The 20,296-nt window shown below is 36.4% G+C and overlaps 1 protein-coding gene across 1 annotated transcript in view; it reads right to left on the bottom strand.

Moving 5' to 3' along the window:
- The window catches only part of GPR156 (G protein-coupled receptor 156), a 65,472-nt gene extending 45,514 nt beyond the window's left edge, over nt 1–19,958 (bottom strand). The window contains exons 1-2 of the mRNA XM_032594750.1: nt 19,483–19,958; nt 19,106–19,242 (exon numbers count right to left, since the gene is read on the bottom strand). Of these exons, the coding sequence (XP_032450641.1) occupies nt 19,106–19,242; nt 19,483–19,575 (230 nt within the window). The 5' untranslated portion in view covers nt 19,576–19,958. The remainder of the gene's footprint in view (nt 1–19,105; nt 19,243–19,482) is intronic.
- Between the last annotated feature and the right edge of the window lie 338 nt (nt 19,959–20,296).

The raw sequence follows: 20,296 nt of genomic DNA, 5'->3' as shown, positions 1-20,296 counted from the left end.
AGATTCTGTGTCTCCCTCTCTCTCTGCCCCTCCCCTGTTCATGCTCTGTCTCTCTCTGTCTCAAAAATAAATAAACGTTAAAAAAAAATTAAAAAAAAAAGGAGTTCAGAGGAAAATCAATGAAGATAACAATCTTTCTGGGGCAAAATATTTAGCATTACAAGTTTAAAATGTAAATTTTATATATGAATTCAATAAGGAATACATTTAAACCTTGCATTGCCACATAATCATCTATTTTGTGGAAAACAATAAAAATGATACACTTTTCCAATATGTGTCCATTAAAACCAAAAGGTTAAGTTTTACTCCTTCCTTTATTGACAACTTTGGATGCATTTTTAGGTTTTGGTTCCCAAAGGGCATTTGTCGGGGCACCTGGGTGGCTCAGTTGGTTAAGCGTCCAACTTTGTCTCAGGTCATGATCTCATGATTTGTGAGACTAAGCCCTGCATCAGGCTCTTTACTGTCAACACAGAGCCTGCTTCGGATCCTCTGTCCCCACCTCTCTCTGCCCCTCCCCCGCTTGCCTGCACTCTCTTTCTCACACTCTCTCTCTTGCTCTGTCTGTCAAAAATAAATAAACACCAAAGGACATTTTTCACAAATCTTGAAGCTGCATCTTGGTCCAGCTTGCCAGCCTTCCTCTTCTCTGTTATTTTCTTGACTCTGTTCATGTACAGTCTAGGTACAGATGTGTAGGAAAAAACAACATGTTTCTATAAAATTATATTCACAGATAAGCTTCTCTAATTTGCCAGTTCTTCTGTGCTGAGGCATGTTTTCTAGCAAACAAAATACACTAATAAATCTAACAGGGCAGAAAGGCAGTGGGGGACAGCTGCAGCCACAGCATCCAGGAGTGACAATGATTAATTCCTACATCTGCTCAGTCAGATAGAAACAAAGGTCAGTGTGCATAGATTAGCATCCTGAGCCTCACCTCCTCCCAACACACACACACACACACACACACACACACACACACACACACACGAAAGAATAGCATCTTTCACCACTGAAATGGTAGAATTCAAAATGCCTGAAAAACGTTTACCATCTGACACCCCCCCTTCCCAAAAAGCAAGCTTTTTAGTGGGATGGAGATGGAATAAGGCATAGAAAGGATAAAAAACTGATTAATATCATGATACTTTCTAAACTTGTTAGCACCCAAATTATGTGAAATTTTGATGCTCAGCTACATTTATGAAAGCAAAGGAAACCAGAAAACTTAATAAATCTTGGTGCAGTAATTTGGGCAAAGTAAGAAAGGCTATTATGGTGAAGCAGTTGAACACAGGTGGACATTTGATATTATGTAAAGAAGATATTTGGGAGCTGACACCATCCTCATGTTCAACAACCCTCTGAATATATGACTACTACCTATTCATGATTCTTATAATTGTAGATCCCTGACAGGTTGAACATTTCTGTTTTTGTTTAATAATCTTGGGCTAGGAAAGGCATTTTTAAGTGTACAAATTATAAATATTTAGCTCAATTATCACAAAGGATATATCTATGTAACTATCACCAGCATTAAGAAAGAAAACATCACATCGAGGGATGCAGAAGGGCATTATATCATAATCAAGAGGTCTATAGACCAAGAAGACCTAACAATTGTAAACATTTATGTGCCAAATGTGAAAGCACCCATATATATAAATCAATTAACCACAAACATAAAGAAACTCATCGATAGTAATACCATAATAGTAGGAGACTTCAACACCCCACTCACAACAATGGACAGATCATCTAATCAAAAAATCAACAAGGAAACAATGGCTTTGAATGACACACTGGACCATTCAGAACATTTCATCCTAAAGCAGCAGAACATACATTCTTCTCCAATGCACATGGAACGTTCTCCAGAATAGACCATATATTGGGACAGAAATCAGCCCTAAGTAATTACATAAAGATCGAGATCATACCGTGCATATTTTCAGACCACAACATTATGAAACTTGAAATCAACCACAAGAAAAAATTTGGAAAGGTAACAAATACTTGGAGACTGAAGAACACCCTACTAAGGAATGAATGGGCTACCAAGCAGTTAAAGAGGAAATTAAAAAGTATATGGAAGTCAGTAAAAATGATAGCACCACAACCCAAAACCTCTGGGACGCAGCAAAGGCAGTCATAAGAGGAAAGTATATAGCAATCCAGGCCTTCCTAAAGAAGGAAGAAAGATCTCAGATACACAACCTAACCTTACACCTTAAGGAGCTGGAAAAAGAACAGCAATTAAAACCCCAAACCAGCAGAAGACAGGAAATAATAAAGATAAGAGCAGAAATTAATGCTATTGAAACCAAAACCAAAAACAAAAACAAAAACAAAACCAGTAAAACAGATCAATGAAACCAGAAGCTGGTTCTTTGAAAGAATTAACAAAATTCATAAACCACTAGCCAGTCTGATCAAGAAGAAAAAGGAAAGGACCCAAATAAGTAAAATCAAGAATGAAAGAGGAGAGATCACAACCAACACAACAGAAATAAAAACAATAATAAGAGAATATTACGAGCAATTATATGCCAATAAAATGGGCAATCTGGAAGAAATGGACAAATTCCTAGAAACATGTACACTACCAAAACTGAAACAGGAAGAAATAAAAAATCTGAACAGACCCATAACCAGTAAGGAAATCGAATTAGTAATCAAAAACTTGCCAAAATACAAGAGTCCAGGGCCAGATGGCTTTCTAGGGGAATTCTACCAAACATTTAAGGAAGAATTAACACCTATTCTCTTGAAACTGTTCCAAAAAATAGAAATGGAAGGAAAACTTCCAAATTCTTTCTATGAAGCCAGCATTACCTTGATTCCAAAACCAGACAGAGACCCCACTAAAAAGGAGAACTATAGACCAATTTCCCTGATGAACATGGATGCAAAAATCCTCAACAAGATATTAGCCAACTGGATCCAACAATACATTAAAAAAATTATTCACCATAACCAAGTGGGATTTATACCTGGGATGCAGGGCTGGTTGAATATCTGTAAAACAATTAACGTGATTTATCACATCAATAAAAGAAAGGACAAGAACCATATGATCCTCTCAATAGAGGCAGAGAAAGCATTTGACAAAATACAGCATCATAAAAACCCTCAAGAAAGTAGGGACAGAAGGAGCATACCTCGACATCATAAAAGCCATATATGAACGACCCAACGCTAATATCATCCTCAGTAGAGAAAAACTGAGAGCTCTCCCCCTAAGGTCAGGAACAAGACAGGGATGTCCACTCCCACCACTGTTATTCAACACAGTATTGGAAGTCTTAGCCTCTGCAATCAGACAACACAAAGAAATAAAAGGCATCCAAATCGGCCAGGAGGAGATCAGATTTTCACTCTTCGCAGATGACATGATACTCCATATGGAAAACCCAAAAGATTCCACCAAAAAGCTGCCAGAACTGATTCATGAATTCAGAAAAGTTGCAGGATATACAATCAATGCACAGATATCGATTGCTTTCCTATACACCAACAATGAAGCGACAGAAACAGAAATCAAGGAACCGATCCATTTACAGTTGCACCAAAACCCACAAAATAGGAATAAATCTAACCAAAGAAGTGAAAAATCTATACACTGAAAACTATAGAAAGGTTATGAAAGAAACTGAAGAAGACTCAAAGAAATGGAAAAAGATTCCATGCTCCTGGATAGGAAGAAAAAATATTGTTAAAATGTCAATACTACCCAAAGCAATCTACATATTCAATGCAATCCCTATCAAAGTAACACCAGCATTCTTCACAGAGCTAGAACAAATAATCCTAAAATTTGTATGGAACCAGAAAAGACCCCCAATAGCCAAAGCAATCTTGAAAAAGAAAACCAAAGCAGGAGGCATTACAATCCCAGACTTCAAGCAGCTATACTACAAAGCTGTAATCATCAAGACAGTATGGTACTGGCACAAGAACAGACCCTCAGATCCATGGAATAGAACAGAGAACCCAGAAATGGACCCACAAACGTATGGCCAACTAATCTTTGACAAAGCAGGAAAGAATATCCAATGGAATAAAGACAGTCTCTTCAGCAAGTGGTGCTGGGAAAACTGGACAGTGAAATGCAGAAGAATGAACCTGGACCACTTTCTTACACCATACACAAAAATAAACTCAAAATGGATGAAAGACCTCAATGTAAGACAGGAAGCCATCAAAATCCTCGAGGGGAAAGCAGGCAAAAACCTCTTTGATCTTGCCCGCAGCAACTTCTTATTCAATACGTCTCCAGAGGCAAGGGAAGCAAAAGCAAAAAATGAACTACTGGGACCTCATCAAAATAAAAAGCTTCTGCACAGCAAAGGAAACAATCAGCAAAACTAAAAGGTGACCGACAGAATGGGAGAAGATATTTGCAAATGACATATCAAATAAAGGGTTAGTATCCAAAATCTATAAAGAACTTATCAAACTCAACACCCAAAAAACAAATAATCCAGTGAAGAAATGGGCAAAAGACATGAATAGACACTTTTCCAAAGAAGACATCCAGATGGCCAACCGACACATGAAAAAATGCTCAACATCACGCATCATCAGGGAAATACAAATCAAAACCACAATGAGATACCACCTCACACCTGTCAGAATGGCTAACATTAACAACTCAGGCAACAATAGATGTTGGCGAGGATGCAGAGAAAGAGGATCTCTTTTGCATTGTGGTGGCAATGCAAGCTGGTGCAGCCACTCTGGAAAACAGTATGGAGGTTCCTCAAAAAACTAAAAATAGAACTACCTCACAACCCAGCAATTGCACTACTAGGCATTTATCCACAGGATACAGGTGTGCTGTTTTGAAGGGATACATGCACCTCATGTTCACAGCAGCACTATCAACAATAGCTAAAGTATGGAAAGAGCCCAAATGTCCATCGATGGATGAATGGATAAAGAAGATATATATATGTGTATATATATGTATGTATGTATGTATATATATATATGTATGTATATATATATATATATATGTATGTATATATATATATACATACAATGGAGTATTACTCGGCAATCAAAAAGAATGAAATCTGGCCATTTGCAACTACATGGATGGAACTGGAGGGTATTATGCTAAGTGAAATTAGTCAGAGAAAGACAAAAATCATATGACTTCACTCATATGAGGACTTTAAGAGACAAAACAGATGAACATAAGGGAAGGGAAACAAAAATAATATAAAAACAGGGAGGGGGACAAAACAGGAGAGACTCATAAATATGGAAAACAAATTGAGGGTTACTGGAGGGGTTGTGGGAGGGGGGATGGGCTAAAAGGGTAAGGGGAATTAAGGAATCTACTCCTGAAATAATTGTTTCACTATATGCTAACTAATTTGGATGTAAATTTTAAAACATAAAAAATTAAATTAAAAAGAAAGAAAGAAAACATTACACCATCTCAAAATCTCCACTCACAATTATTATTCTTTTTCCCTAAAGGCAAACCACTATCTTGACTTTCAACACTATACTTTAGTTATGCTTGGTTTTGAATTTTATAGATGATCCATATAGCACATGCTCCTTTGTGGATGGCTTTTAAATTTGATGTTTGTGAGATTCTTCTGGAACTTGTCATTTTCATTGCTGTATAGTATTCCATTGCAAGAATATACCAAGACTTATTTATTCTTTCTACTACTGAAAGACATTTGGGGTGATTACAAATAATATTACTGTGAATATTATTTATACAACTCTTGGTACAAATGTGCTTACAATTCTCCTGGGTATAATTTAGAAGTGGATTTGTTGGCTCATAAGATATATGTGTTGTTAATTTTAAAAGATAAGTCAAATTATTTTCCAGAGTGGTTGTACAAATTTGTACCAATGAGAATTTCATAGCTTCATATCCTTAACATTTTAAATTTAAAATTTTAAGCCATTTATTGTAAATCTCATAGTTTTAATTTGCTTTTTCTCAGCTCTAAGCAACCACTCATATACTTTCTGTCTCTATAGATTTATCTATTATGGACATTTCATATTTGGAACTATACAATTTATAGTCTTTTGTGATTGTCTTCTTTCACTTAACATAATGGTTTCAAGGTTGGTCCATGTTGTAGTATGAATCAGGGTTTCCTTTTTTTTTTTTTATTGTTGAATAACATTTCATTACATGGATATAGCATTTCATTAATCCATTCATCAGTTGAGGGACATTTGGATTGTTTCTGCTTTTGGCCTATTATGAATGCTGCTGTGAACATCCATGTACAAGTTTTCGTGTGAACATATGTTTTCATTTTCTTGAGTATGTACTTAAGCATCTAATTCCTTGCTCATATTGTAATTCTGCATTTAACATTTGGAGGAACTGCCAAATTATTTTCTGTATCAGTTGCACCATTTTACATTCCCACCAGCAGTATATGAGGTTCCAATTTCTCCACTTCCTTGCAAACAGTTGTTTTTCCTCTGCCTTTTAAAATTCTAGCCATGTTAGGGGGGCATTAAATGATATCTCATTGTGGTTTTGATTTGCATTTCTCTCACGGCTAATGATGTCAAACATCTTTTTATGTGCCTATTCACCATTTATAGATCTTCTTTGGAGAAAACACTATTCAAATTCTTTGCTCATTTTAAAACCGGTTATTTGTCTTTGTATTATTGACTTGTAAGCATTCTTTATATATTCTAGATACAAGTCCCTTATAAGAACTATGATTTGAAAATATTTTCTCCCATTCTGTGAGTTATTTTAGTTTTCTTAATTGTGTTTTGAAGCACATAATTTTTAATTTGGATGACATTCAATGTATTTTTCTTTTGCTGCTTGTGTTTTTGGCACCATTTACTGATGTCTTCTTGATAAAAAGAAATTTTTATTGTATATTTTGACTATTAGCAATAGTGCCATAAAGTCTTTTTTTAAAATTTTTTTAATGTTTATTTATTTTTGAGAGAAAGAGAGAGAGCGTGCAGGAGTAGGGGAGGGACAGAGAGAGACAGGGAGACACAGAATCTGAAGCTGGCTCCAGGCTCTGAGCTGTCAGCACAGAGCCCAATGCAGGGCTCGAACTCATGAACCATGAGATCATGACCTGAGCCAAAGTCAGATGCTTAATCAACTGACCCACCCGGGTGCCCCAGTGCCATAAAAAAATCTTAAGCAACTGACCTTTTCATTTACAGTAAACCTATCCATTCTCACCACAATGTCCATGATATAAAAGTGAGAATTTTTTCTAGAAACTATTAAAAAATAGTGCTGTCTCTGTTGATAAACTGGCATGTATCTTCCTTTCAGATGTTTCATTTTTTTTAGGAAACTCAAAGATAATTTTTAAAACTTTTATTGAAGAAAAATAAACATAAAGTGTATATAAGTATAAAATTCAGTGTATTTTTGAAAACGGACACATCTGTGTAACCAGCATCAGGTTAAGAAATGAGCACTACCAGTGTTCCAGAAGGCTTCCTCTTGTTCCCTTCTCATCATCTCCCTCAACCTCCAGGGTAACTATGATCTGGACTTCTAATATCATAGATAAAATTTGTATCATTTTGTACTTCATATAAGTAGAACCATGAAGAGTCTAATCTTTGTGCCTGGTTTCTTTTGCTTGACATTATTTCTCTGAGTCATCTGTATTGTTGCATGTAGTTATAGATTGTTTATTCTTATGGTTGGATAGTGGGCAATCATTAAATATACCATGATGTGTTTAGACACTAAACTATTTTTTTTTTAATATATGAAATTTATTGTCAAATTGGTTTCCATACAACACCCAGTGCTCATCCCAAAAGGTGCCCTCCTCAATACCCATCACCCACCCTCCGCTCCCTCCCACCCCCCATCAACCCTCAGTTTGTTCTCAGTTTTTAACAGTCTCTTATGCTTTGGCTCTCTCCCACTCTAACCTCTTTTTTTTTTGTTCCTTCCCCTCCCCCATGGGTTTCTGTTAAGTTTCTCAGGATCCACATAAGAGTGAAACCATATGGTATCTGTCTTTCTCTGTATGGCTTATTTCACTTAGCATCACACTCTCCAGTTCCATCCACGTTGCTACAAAAGGCCATATTTCATTTTTTCTCATTGCCACGTAGTATTCCATTGTGTATATAAACCACAATTTCTTTATCCATTCATCAGTTGATGGACATTTAGGCTCTTTCCATAATTTGGCTATTGTTGAGAGTGCTGCTATAAACATTGGGGTACAAGTGCCCCTATGCATCAGTACTCCTGTATCCCTTGGGTAAATTCCTAGCAATGCTATTGCTGGGTCATAGGGTAGGTCTATTTTTAATTTTCTGAGGAACCTCCACACTGCTTTCCAGAGTGGCTGCACCAATTTGCATTCCCACCAACAGTGCAAGAGGGTTCCCGTTTCTCCACATCCTCTCCAGCATCTATAGTCTCCTGATTTGTTCATTTTGGCCACTCTGACTGGCGTGAGGTGATATCTGAGTGTGGTTTTGATTTGTATTTCCCTGATAAGGAGCGACGTTGAACATCTTTTCATGTGCCTGTTGGCCATCCGGATGTCTTCTTTAGAGAAGAGACACTAAACTATTGATGGGCAGTTGAGGAGTTTCTAGTTTGGGCCTATCAGAAATAGTTCTGTCCAGAAAATTCTAGAACATGTATTTCAGTGAATATATGTATGCAATTTTTGCTAGAATTGCTGTGACTTAGGGTATGAATATGTTGTTTAGTAGATACTGTTTTTTGAAATGATTATTACATCGTAGACTCCCACAACAATGCATGAGAATTCCAGATGTTCCCCATCCTTCCCAACACTTGGTTTTGTCTTTTTTTTTTTTTTTAATTGTAGACCTTCTAGTGACTATGCAGTATTATCTCACTGTGGCTGTACTTTGCATTTCCCTGATGACCAATGAAGTCTAACACTTGTTCAACTTGTTTATTGGCTATCTGGATATATTTTTTAATAAAGTGGCTGTTCATACCTTTTGCTCATTAAAAACAATTGTGTTCTCTGTGCCTTTCCTATCTGTTTGTAGTCCTTTATTCTGGATAAAAATCCTTTGATGACATATGCATTGTAAATATATTCTCCATTCTACGGCTTGCTTTTTCCTCTCTTGGTGATGTTTTTTAGTGAACAGAAGATATTCTTAACATTTACATAGAACAATTTAACAATCTTTCCTTTTATGAATAGTGCTTTTGTATTCTATTTAAGACATTTTTCCGTCCTAAGTTTATGAAGATATTCTCCTATATTATTTTTCTGAAGTTCATTGTTTGACTTTTGCATTTTGATCTATAGTCCACCAGCAGATGATTTTACTGAGGTGAGATTCAAGTTGCATTCCCCCCCCCATATGGACAGCCAACTGACTCAGCACCATTTATTAAAACGTTTCCATACACACTTGGCCCTTTCTGGATTCTCTCTATTCTGCTCCATTGGGTCTGTCTTACCCCAAATGCATACTTAGCATATATTAATCACTAGCTTTTTAATAAATCTTAATATCCCAAAGTGGAAATCCTCTCACCTTGTCCATTTTTTTTCCAGACTATTTTTGGCCCTTTGAATCTCCATGTATATTTGAGAATCAGCTTATTGAGTTTCACCAGAAAAGGAAAAAGTTGGATATTTATTGCAATTATAATGAATCCATATATCAATCTGGGGAGAAATTATATCTACACAATATTGAGTCTTCTATTCTATAAGCATTATATATCTTTTATTTATTTAGAACTTCTTTAACTTCTCTCAAAAATGTATTATTACTTTATATGTAGAGATACTGCATATCTTTTCCTAGTGTGTTAATAGAGTTCAATCAGAGAATAGAATCAGTAGGTGATATGTCACAGGCAATTGGCTTATGCCATTTTGAGGGCTACTTAAGCTGCCTTAAACTCCACTTCTAGCTATTTCTGTTCTTGAATTAAAGTACCCAAGGAACATGACTTTATTTAAGGGAGTGCTACAGGCACCTTTTCAAATGTCTATTCTCAATAAAAGGTCTATTCTCAATAAAACAGCCAGTTTTCCTGTTAAAAGTAAGTCAGGTCATATCATGTCATTCCTCAGTTCCAAATCTCACAATGGCTCCCTGTAACACTTGGAGTAATGCCCAAGTCATTACATTGACCTACAAAACCTTACATGAGTTGGCCCCTGTTACCTCTCAGACCTCATCTTTTCCTACTCTTTGCTTCATTTACTCAGCTCTAGCCACAATGGCCTCCTTGCTTTTCCCTGAACACTAGGTATGCTCCATCCTCATGACCTTTGCATATTCTTTTCCCTCTGCATGGAATGGTCTTCACCTCATGCCTTGCTTCTTATGCCTTTCAAATTCATACTCAAATGTTACCTTCTTAGTGAGTCCTTCCCTGACCAAACTCTAAAATAGCAGCTACCACCCTGATATTCCCCATTCACTTTCCCTGTTTTACTTTTCTTTCCTGCACTTGTCATGAACATTCCATATATTTGACAGTTCACTTTACTATTTTGTTTATTGCCTGCTCGCTTTTGTAGCAAAGCAAGGTCTACAAGGGAAGGGATTTTTTGGCTACTCGAGAAGGCTTTCTAAAAATACAGCACTCTGTCGCCAATAGGGCATCAAAAACAGACAGATTTTAATGGTATGAGAAGACAAAAAGGATAGTTTAGAATGAAACCCCACAACAAGAAGCAAGGGGAAACTGAGGCTCTGGATGTAATTCCTTGGGCTTCTGTGGGAAACAACCACCATGAAAGAGAAAAGGACGATGGAAAGCAATTGCTTACTTGTGACATAATTTTATGTAGAATTGCTACTGTATTAAAGTTAAAGGATGGAAACATCCATCTTCTAAGAACTTACCTTTATTGTCATAGTCTATATTCTAGCCCATTTAATTTGATCATTCAGGAAACATGGAGTATAGTCCAGGCACAATGGAGATACAGAGATGAATAAGATGTGGTCTTAAACTCAAGGAGCTCATTATCTGCTAAGAAAGATAGTGCTCTTCTTCCAATCCAGGAAGCTGTGATGGGTCAATAATGTGTTTAACTCCACAATGGGTGCACAAAGCAGGAGTGTGTCAACTTCATCTAGGGGTCACAGTGATTTAGGACTGACTACAGGATGGACAAACAGCGTCAGAGGGCTGTGTAGAAAATAATCTTACCCATTAACCCTGATCCTCCCTCATTAACTTCTGCTGAATCACCCCTATTTCATCTTCCAGCCCGTACCTAATAAAATCGCATCTCTGTTTATAATCCTAGATATTGCCACCTTATTTCTGTTCCTCACCTCTTTTTCAGCACCATTCCTGCATGCCAGTGGCTTTTGATTTCATGATATACCATTTACTTTTGTCTCTATGCTCAATTTTTTGGAAGTGATGGCAGATACCTTTTTTCCCCCCAACCATGAACCTTAGCTTTCTTTTTGGATAAGTTCTTGCAATCTACTCCTGTCTCTGCCTCACTTCACTCCTTGGCCCTGCAAACCTCTCCCCAAATCAGCTATATGGGTGGCATTTATTCTAGGCCTGACTGGCTCTTCCTTCTTGGCCAGTAACCATCAAACTAAGGATTGTAGAGAAGATACCAGAAATCTTTGTAGGGCACAGTATCAGTGCAAATTTTCTCATAGCCAACAAGATCAGTATTGTTTTCCTTTCTTCCCTGTCACCTTCCTTTCAGCTCCAATTACTCAAGCCACAAAGAGGGCAGACTTGAAACAATCAATATGAAAAGAGCATAGCTATGCCTGCAGCAAGGCATTCTTTTTTTGAAAAGCTATTTTAAAAAAAGTCCCAGGATGTATTTTTTGGACTTGTTCATGTTTTTCCACCTAGGTAATACATTTGAAGCTCCCAGGAACACTTAAATTACATTTTACACAGAATCCTGAGCACAGTAGGTGTTCAGCTCAGCAAATATTTACTGAAGTAACATCTCCACCCAGACAAAGACCAGGACTGTTATGACTCACTATAAAAGTGGGGAATCCCCCAGATTCAGATTCCTCTCCTTTCATGGCAGCCTCCTATCTGTTCAAGCTTCCATATGGGCTCTGCATCATCCTCACAGGAGTTGGGGGCATGGGAACCAGCACAAACGCAACATGAAGCTCTGACTAGTGCTTTTGCCATGAATAATGAAGTACTCTGTCTCTGAGCCTCTTATGTCTTTTGCTAGCATCTATAAGATAGTAACAGGTTAACTTGTTAACCTCCAAGTAGAGCAAAAGCTCATCCCTACACAATTCTTATTCTTCACATTTCTTGATTTCCCAGGAAATAAAATGCAAGATATTCAGGATTATTGGGCAAATGACACTTTTAATTCTGAGAAATAACAATAGGTAAATAACAACTAGTATCTATACTCCTAATCGCAAGTGACAGTGAGATAAGCTCTTGGAATAAAAGTCCTTTAATTGAACAAGTTTAGCTTCACACAGAATTTCTGACATTGTCCTTATTTTCTGCATTACATAAGAGGCATGAGGAGATCCTCTGGACCTGAAATATCTACTTTGCTCCAAGTTAAGTGATTCTGGTCCTTATTGAACTACAAGAGGAATCTAGAAAAAAAAGAATGTATTCTCTCATAATAGTCATTCATATCTAGCACAGTTATCATATGGGTTTTAGGTCACCTAGCAGAGCCCTTTGAAGGACACCAGATATGGTGTACTTTTTTCCTTCATGAGAACCTTCTCAGAAAAAATAAGAATGTTTGTAGACTACATTTTGAAATAGCTGTATCAAATACAACTGCCATGTAATAAACTGTACATAATTAAGGTACAGGATTTGGTAAGTTTTGATATATGTATATATCAGTGAAATACTTACCACAATCCAGGTAATGAACATATCCATCACCCCCCAAAGTTTCTACATGTCCCTTTGTAGTTCCTCCTTCCTGCTCTTCTGTGCCACCTCCCACCCATCTGCAGGTAACCACTCATCTGATTTCTGTCACCACAGATTAATTAACAACAGGTCGGTTTAATTTTCTAGAATTTTTTATAATTCAATTATATGGTATGCAACTTTTTTTTTTGCCTGGCTTCTTTTCCTCAGAATAATTATTTTGAGATTCATTCATGCTGTCCCAAGTATCAGTAATTCGTTCTTTTTTTTTTTTTTTTTTTTTTACTGGATAAAACCATTTTATGAACTGAGCAATTACTTGACCTAGTCAGTTTTTAAAAATTGTAGCCATTGTAATAAGTGTGCAGTGGCATTTAATTGTGGTTTAAATTTGCTTTTCCCTAATGACTAAATGGTGTTGACAATCTCTTTTCATATGCGTATTTGCCATTCATGTGTACTCTTTTTTGAAGTGTCTCTTCAAATTTTTCACTCATTTGAAAAACTGGATTATTGTTTTCTTATTATTGAGTTCTCAGTAACCTTGATATAAGTTTTTATTAGATACATGATTTGCAAATATTTTCTTCCAGTCTGTTTCTTTCTCTCATTTTCTTAAGATTTTCTTTAGAAGAGGGTTTAAATTTTTATTGTCCAATTTATCAATGTTTTCTTTTATGGTTTATGCTCTTAGTGTTATATCTATAAAATCTTTGCTTATTCCAAAGTCACAACATTTTTCTTACATTTTCTTAGACAAGTTTTACAGTTTTAGGTTTGATAGATCTATGATCCATTTTGAGTTAATTTCTGAATGTGGTGCAAGATATAGATCAAAGTTCATTTTTGCATGTGGATATCCAATTGTGCCAGGACCATTTTTTGAAAAGATTGTTCCTTCTCTACTGACTTGCTTTTGTACCTTTGTTGAAAAGCTGTTTCCCTTATATATGTAGGTTATTTCTGAATGCTATTCTGTTTTATTGATATATATGTCTATTTCTATCTAGTACCAAACTACCTTCATTACTATATATTTATAATAAGTCTTAAAATCAGGTGTCCTCCAACTTTATTCTTTTTTTTATTCTTTTTTTTTTCTTTCCAAGATTTCATTTAAATTTAAATTAGTTAACATATACTGTAATATTGGTTTCAGGAGTAGAATTTATTCTATTTTATAAAGTTGTTTTTGGCTATTCTATGTCCTCCATATTTCTGCATTAATTTTAGAACTAGCTTGTCAATTTATACAAAAAAAATGCCAGCTAGGGTTGTGACTGTAATTGGGCTTAGTCTATAGATCAATTAAGAGAGAATTAACAATATTGAATCTTTCAACCCATGAGCATGGTATTTCTCCATTTATTTAAGATTTAATTTCTCTCAGCAGTTTTATAGTTTTCAGCATGTAAGTATTTCACATTATTTGTTAGATTAGCAATGTTTTGTAGTTTTCAGTATACAAGTATTACACATTGTTAGATTTATCCCTAAAGATTTCTTATTTTTGGTGCTATTATAAATGGCATTGCATTTATTTTCACTTTTCAATTGTCTGGTTTTAGTATTTAGAAATACAGTTGATTTTTATACCTTGATCTTGTAAACTGCAACCTTGCTAAACTCATTTATTAGTTCTAGTAGTTCTTTAAAGAACAGATTCTATTGAATTTTTTACACACACAACCAGGTAACTTCTATTTATTTTTCTTGTCTTAATTACACTGGCTAAAATCTCCATTGTTGAACAAAAGTTGTGAGAGTGGACATCTCACTTTGTTTCTGATCTTAATGGGAAAACAATCAGTCTTTTACCATTAAAAAATGGTGTTAGCTATAGGTTTTTCATAGATGTACTTTGTTAGGTTGAAGTTCTCTTTCATTCCTGGTTTGTTGAGACTTTATCAGGAAAGTATGTTAAATCTTTTTCAAAATGCCTTTTCTCTGTCTAGAAAGATAATCATTGTTTTATGTTGGTCAATATGGTGAATTTTATTGATTGATCTTTGGATGTTAAATCAACCTTGTATTCCTGAGATAAATCTCACTTTGTCATGATGTATTATCCTTTTGATATTTCATTGGACTCAATTTGCCAAAATTTTGTTTAGAATTTTGGATCTATGGTCATGAGGAGTATTAACTTATAGGGCTTTTTTTCTCTAATGTCTTTATTAGGTTTTGATATCAGGGTAATGCTGTCCTCATAGAATGAGTTGGGAATGGTCCATTATTTTCAGTATTTCAGAAGATTTTCTGTAAAGCTGATAACATTTCTTCAACAATCCAGGCACAGATTAGCTGGGTGCCTCTGGCTCAGGATCTCTCACAAGGATGCAGTCACTGGGCCAGCCATTGCTGCAGTCCTCCAAGGTTCAAGTTGGGTAAAATAAGCTTACAAGCTTATTGCTATTAGCAGGCCTCAAAAGATTTGTTTTCAAGTTTATTAACATGGCTGTTAGTGAGCCTCAGTCATTGCTGGCTTCAGACTAGAAATATCAGTGCCTTGCCATGTGGGCCTTTCCATAGGGCAGCTCACACAACAAGACAGGTGGCCTCCCTCAGAGTGAGCAAGTGAAAGGGTGAGAGAGATCCAAGAAGGAAGCCACAGTCTTTTGGTAACCTTATCCTAAAAGTGATATCACATTAATAAGCGCATCAGTAAGTCCAGCCCATATTCAGTGAGAGGGGATTTCACAAGAGTGTGACTATCAGGAAGCAGAAATCATTGCAGAACATGTTAGAGACTCCCTACAATAGTTGTTCTCACCATTACATTATCTTCCTAATATTAGGTGATGTCACCTCTACCTTCCTTATTTGGGTAATATCTTCTTTTTTTCCCTCTGATCATTTGAATTAGCGGTTTGGTCAATTTTATTGATTTCCATAAAGAGTTTTGGTTTCATGCTGTTTTCTGATTTGTTTTGTTTTCTATTTCATCAATTTCCACTTTCATTTTTATTATTTCCTTTCTTCTACTTATAATAGGTTTCATTTGCTCTTTTTTGTTGTTTCATAAAGTAGATCTTTCTTCTTTTCCAATATGGAGTTTAGTGCTATAATTTTCCCATAAGTACTGCTTTAATGGCATCCAACAAATGTTGATATGTTGGTATTTACATTTTCACTCAGTTGAAAATACTTTCTAGTTTCTCTTTTGATTTCTTCTTTGACCATGAGTTACTTTAAAGTGCTCTATTTAGTTCCCAAATATTTCAAAATTTTCTAGAGTTCCTTCTGTTATGGATTTCTAATTCAATTCTATTGTAGTCAGAGAACATACTCTGTATGAACTGAATCCTTTTAAATTTAATAAGACTTTTTCTATGGCCTAGAATATGATCTATCTTGGTAAATGGACCATGTGTACTTGAAAAGAATGTATATTCTGCTGCTGTTGGATGTAGGATTACATAAATGTCAATTAGGTCAAGTTGGTTGATAGTGTTGCCCAAATCTTCTATATCTTTACTGATTTTCTCTTATAGACTACATTTTAAAATTTTACCAAAAATGTAATATCTGCAACTGAACTTGACCATTACCATTATATTTATTAAGATATTTTAAAAATATTTTTCTTCCTCTGGCACTACACACATACACACAATCACAAATTTAGAGGCCACAAAACTGAAATGAAATGAAGCATCTAACTGTGATGCTATACCTTTGAACAAATTTTATTATTGAAGAAAGCACTTTGAAACTGGGTTATTTTATCTTTCCTTGTCTGAACTTGTAAGCTACTTAATTGCAAAATGTGTTTTATTCACAGTGCCTCTTAATATTTTATTCTTTATGCCAAGTCATGCTCCCACTGCAAACAAGACAGCAGCAAAATCTTTAATGGAATGAAAGAAATATATGTGTTTCTACTATAACACTGTTTACAAGTGTTCCTATTTTAACAGGATATATAAATGCTTTAAAAACCTTGCATTCTACAAAACTGTGCATAAAAATAATGGATTATGGGAAAAATTGTATGGGGTCATAGCAGTTGAAACATATTTAACTTTGCAACCAAAATAATAATAAAAATAATAATTATCCAATTAAAATACTAGTTACTCAGCAAATGTCCATTACCATTTGTACCAGGATTACAGTTGATTTTTGCAACCTGAAATCTACAAGATGTAGGTACTTGAGGGCATTCACCTCCAATAGGTAACATTGTCATCTAAATTAAAAATCTGTTCTGGATCTTTGCTTTCTTCAACAATCAATTATTTTTAAACACATAGGAAATATCTCTCTACTTCTGCATCTACTCCTCCAATTTTATCAGATAGCTTCATAACATAGGAAGTACACCAGTTCTTGAAGCCATTAAACTAGTTTCTTCGCTTAAGTCTTCCTTCTTTAATTGTAGGAAGGCTTGCCCCTATATGCTTTAAACCATTAATGTGTGGGGGAAAATGACATATGAACCAATGATATTATTTTCTAATTTGCCAATTGGTTACTAATTTGCACTGTAGAAATATGTTGCAGCTGAAAAGACTGTACTCTGTAATTCTCTAACTTTGAAATGCATGATTTTCCCAGACATTCTCCTGGCAGCAGCTACTATTGGGATTTAAATATCTGTCTTCCCAGGATCACTGAAAATATATTTTCTGAGCACCTACAATGTTCAGAGTCTGTTCTGAATGATGGACACAGTGGTGAGCATGACAAAGTCCCTGTATTCATAGACTGTATATTCTGGTGGGGGATACAGACAATAAACAGGCAAATCAATAAATACAGTAATATCAGAGAGTTATACTTGCTATGAAGAAAATAAAACAGGGTGATAATATATGGAATGAGACGTTGGGGCTGGATGGCCATTCTGTAGACAGACCACTTTGAATAGAATGATCAGGGAAGAGGTGGTATTTGATCGCCTGGGTGGCTCAGTCGTTTAAGCATCTGACTTCGGCTCGGGTCATGAAATCATGGTTCATGGGTTTGAGCCCCACATTGGGCTCTGTGCTGACAGCTTGGAGCCTGTTTCAGTCTTTGTGTCTCCCTCTCTCTCTGCCCCTTCCCTGCCTGCACTCTCTCTCTCTTTCAAAAATGAATAAACACTAAAAATTTTCTAAAAAATATATAGAGAGGTGTCATTTGAGCCAAGGACTATAAGATGAGAAGGAACTAGTCACAGGAAGATCTGGAGAAAACTGTCAGGCAGTGGGGATATAAAGAAACAGTAAGTGAAAGGCCTTGAGAAGGGAGTAAGTTTAGTGTATTTGAGGAACAGAATGAAAAGTGTCTAGGGCAGCATTAGGGGCATACTCAGCTCAGAGTGCCACTAGTCACTGCCATACTCTGGTTGACACAGCAGGTCAAGTCACTGTTGTTTAACAATTCCATGTCCTCCATGCCTCAAATGGCCAATGGTGCCCCAAAATGCCTGCTAGACAAATCCAACTGACTGACCCTCAGCCGAGAGCCAAACCCAAGCAATGGAGCGCATTTGATCACCACAAAGTGTCACACTGGAGTGGTGCCAAACAAGTTTGACCTCTCTGAGAGAGCTGTTGAAATCTGATGTGGGCTCCATCCAGAATTCAGCTGTGGGCCACGGAGAGAGAGCTGGAAAGGGCTTCTCAGGTGGCAGCCTGAGACAGTGGGGGCAGGATGAGAATAAAGAGTAATGATGTGGGAGAGATGGAGTGGGCCCCGAGGGAAGGATCGAATAGCAGCGAAGGCAGAATTTTGCAAGTCCCTTCAAAAACAGTCTTCATTTGGTTTTCTTTTGTCAGCCTTGGGAGTCCTGGACACTTACTCTGATGAGCCAGTGACTTTCTAACCAGCCGGAACTATCTAACAGAACAGCCAGGTAGTAGGGCTTCACTATTTTTTCAGAAACCTTATCCCACTTAGGCTGTTTTCAACTTTAGTTTGCCATATACAAAATAACTAATTTTATCAGAAGGATCATAATTTCCTTTATGAGGAGAGACTCTTCATTCTCCTCTTTGGATATCCTTGTCGTAGTTGCCACAATACTGGACTAGATCTTTCTCTTCAAGAGGAAATTACACTGCAAGGCCAGGACAATTTCAGGGGAACTTTTCAGATAGCTTAATGCCACAGTAGGAGATAAACTTTGCTGATACCACCTAGCAGCTCACAATGCCAAAATGATACCGACCCTCTGGGATTCACAATTCAGGCTATGGGGGATGAGAAACTAGGTATGGGGCTGCTTACCTGTTATTCCTGCAGCGAATTGTGAAGCCAAGAAAGAAGACTATCAAAAGAAGTCCACAGCTGAGAAAGGTCCAAACAACACCCAAGAGAACAGGAGATAATGAGGAAATGGTCTTACTGCTATAATGGGAAGAGGTCTGAGAACAGAATGAAGAGAAGGTGTTAGGAATGAAGGCTCTTTTACAGACCAAACACAAACTGTCCCATCATCCCCAAAGCCAGGAAATACATGTCCTGCATAAGCATTTCCTCCTTCTGTTCCACCTCCCCCTCCTCCTCCTCCTCCTCATCACCACTACCACTGCACCACCACCACTAACAACAACAACAACAACAACATGTATAACTGCCCTGATAACTCATGGCTGCTCACTTACAATTGTCCTGCAGAGATCATGAAGAGGACTCCGATCCAGCTCCTGGCCAGGAAAACTGTCACACAATTCGGAGCAGTTTATTTCAGGCTCCATGACATCACATGCCCCTTTTGGTGTGTGCTTATTCACAGTCTTGGTTATCTGCTGGTGGGTAACCAGCAGATCTTAGACTAAAACACAAAAACAATTCAAATCTTTTCTTCAGAGGCACCATTTTGGAGCTGGCTCTTGGCTCAGAATCTGGGATGAAAACAACCCATTCAGGTGGAAGTAAAAGGCTAGGCTTTTTCACTAGGCTCGTTCATCAGACACCTTCCAGGCTCTCTTTGTGCCCTGATGCCAGTGCATACCATGTGAGGCAAGAGTGGGCATCCTGGTAACCATTAGATTACACAAAGTGATGAATCTGGCTTGCCACCAGATGGCAGTCACTGCTCCAAGTACTCTCACACAGGTCCAGAAGGAAAGGAAGCCAATTAAACCTGTTAACAAACAAATATTTATATATTACATATATAAAAACAAATATATAATACAAATTATAAATAAATTATATGTTAATATATAGTATGTAAATGGTTTATTATAGAAGTTTAAGAATATTATTTTATACATTTTAATTATACAGTTATATTTTATTTTATATAGGTATTTTATCATGTATAACAAAGGTTTAGCATATATTTAAATAAATATATTTTTAAGCTTCTATAATAAAAACACTTCAAAAACAAAGACAAAGGTCATCTAACAATTTATAGATATAAAATTCTACAGTCTCTTTTCAGATCCTTTATTTGGCTCAGCACTATAA

Source organism: Lynx canadensis, chromosome C2 (assembly GCF_007474595.2).
Source record: "Lynx canadensis isolate LIC74 chromosome C2, mLynCan4.pri.v2, whole genome shotgun sequence".
In the NCBI taxonomy this organism is placed as follows: Eukaryota; Metazoa; Chordata; class Mammalia; order Carnivora; family Felidae; genus Lynx; species Lynx canadensis.
The sequence above is the reverse complement of the archived record's forward strand: the minus strand, read 5'-3'. Positions and strand labels throughout refer to the sequence as shown.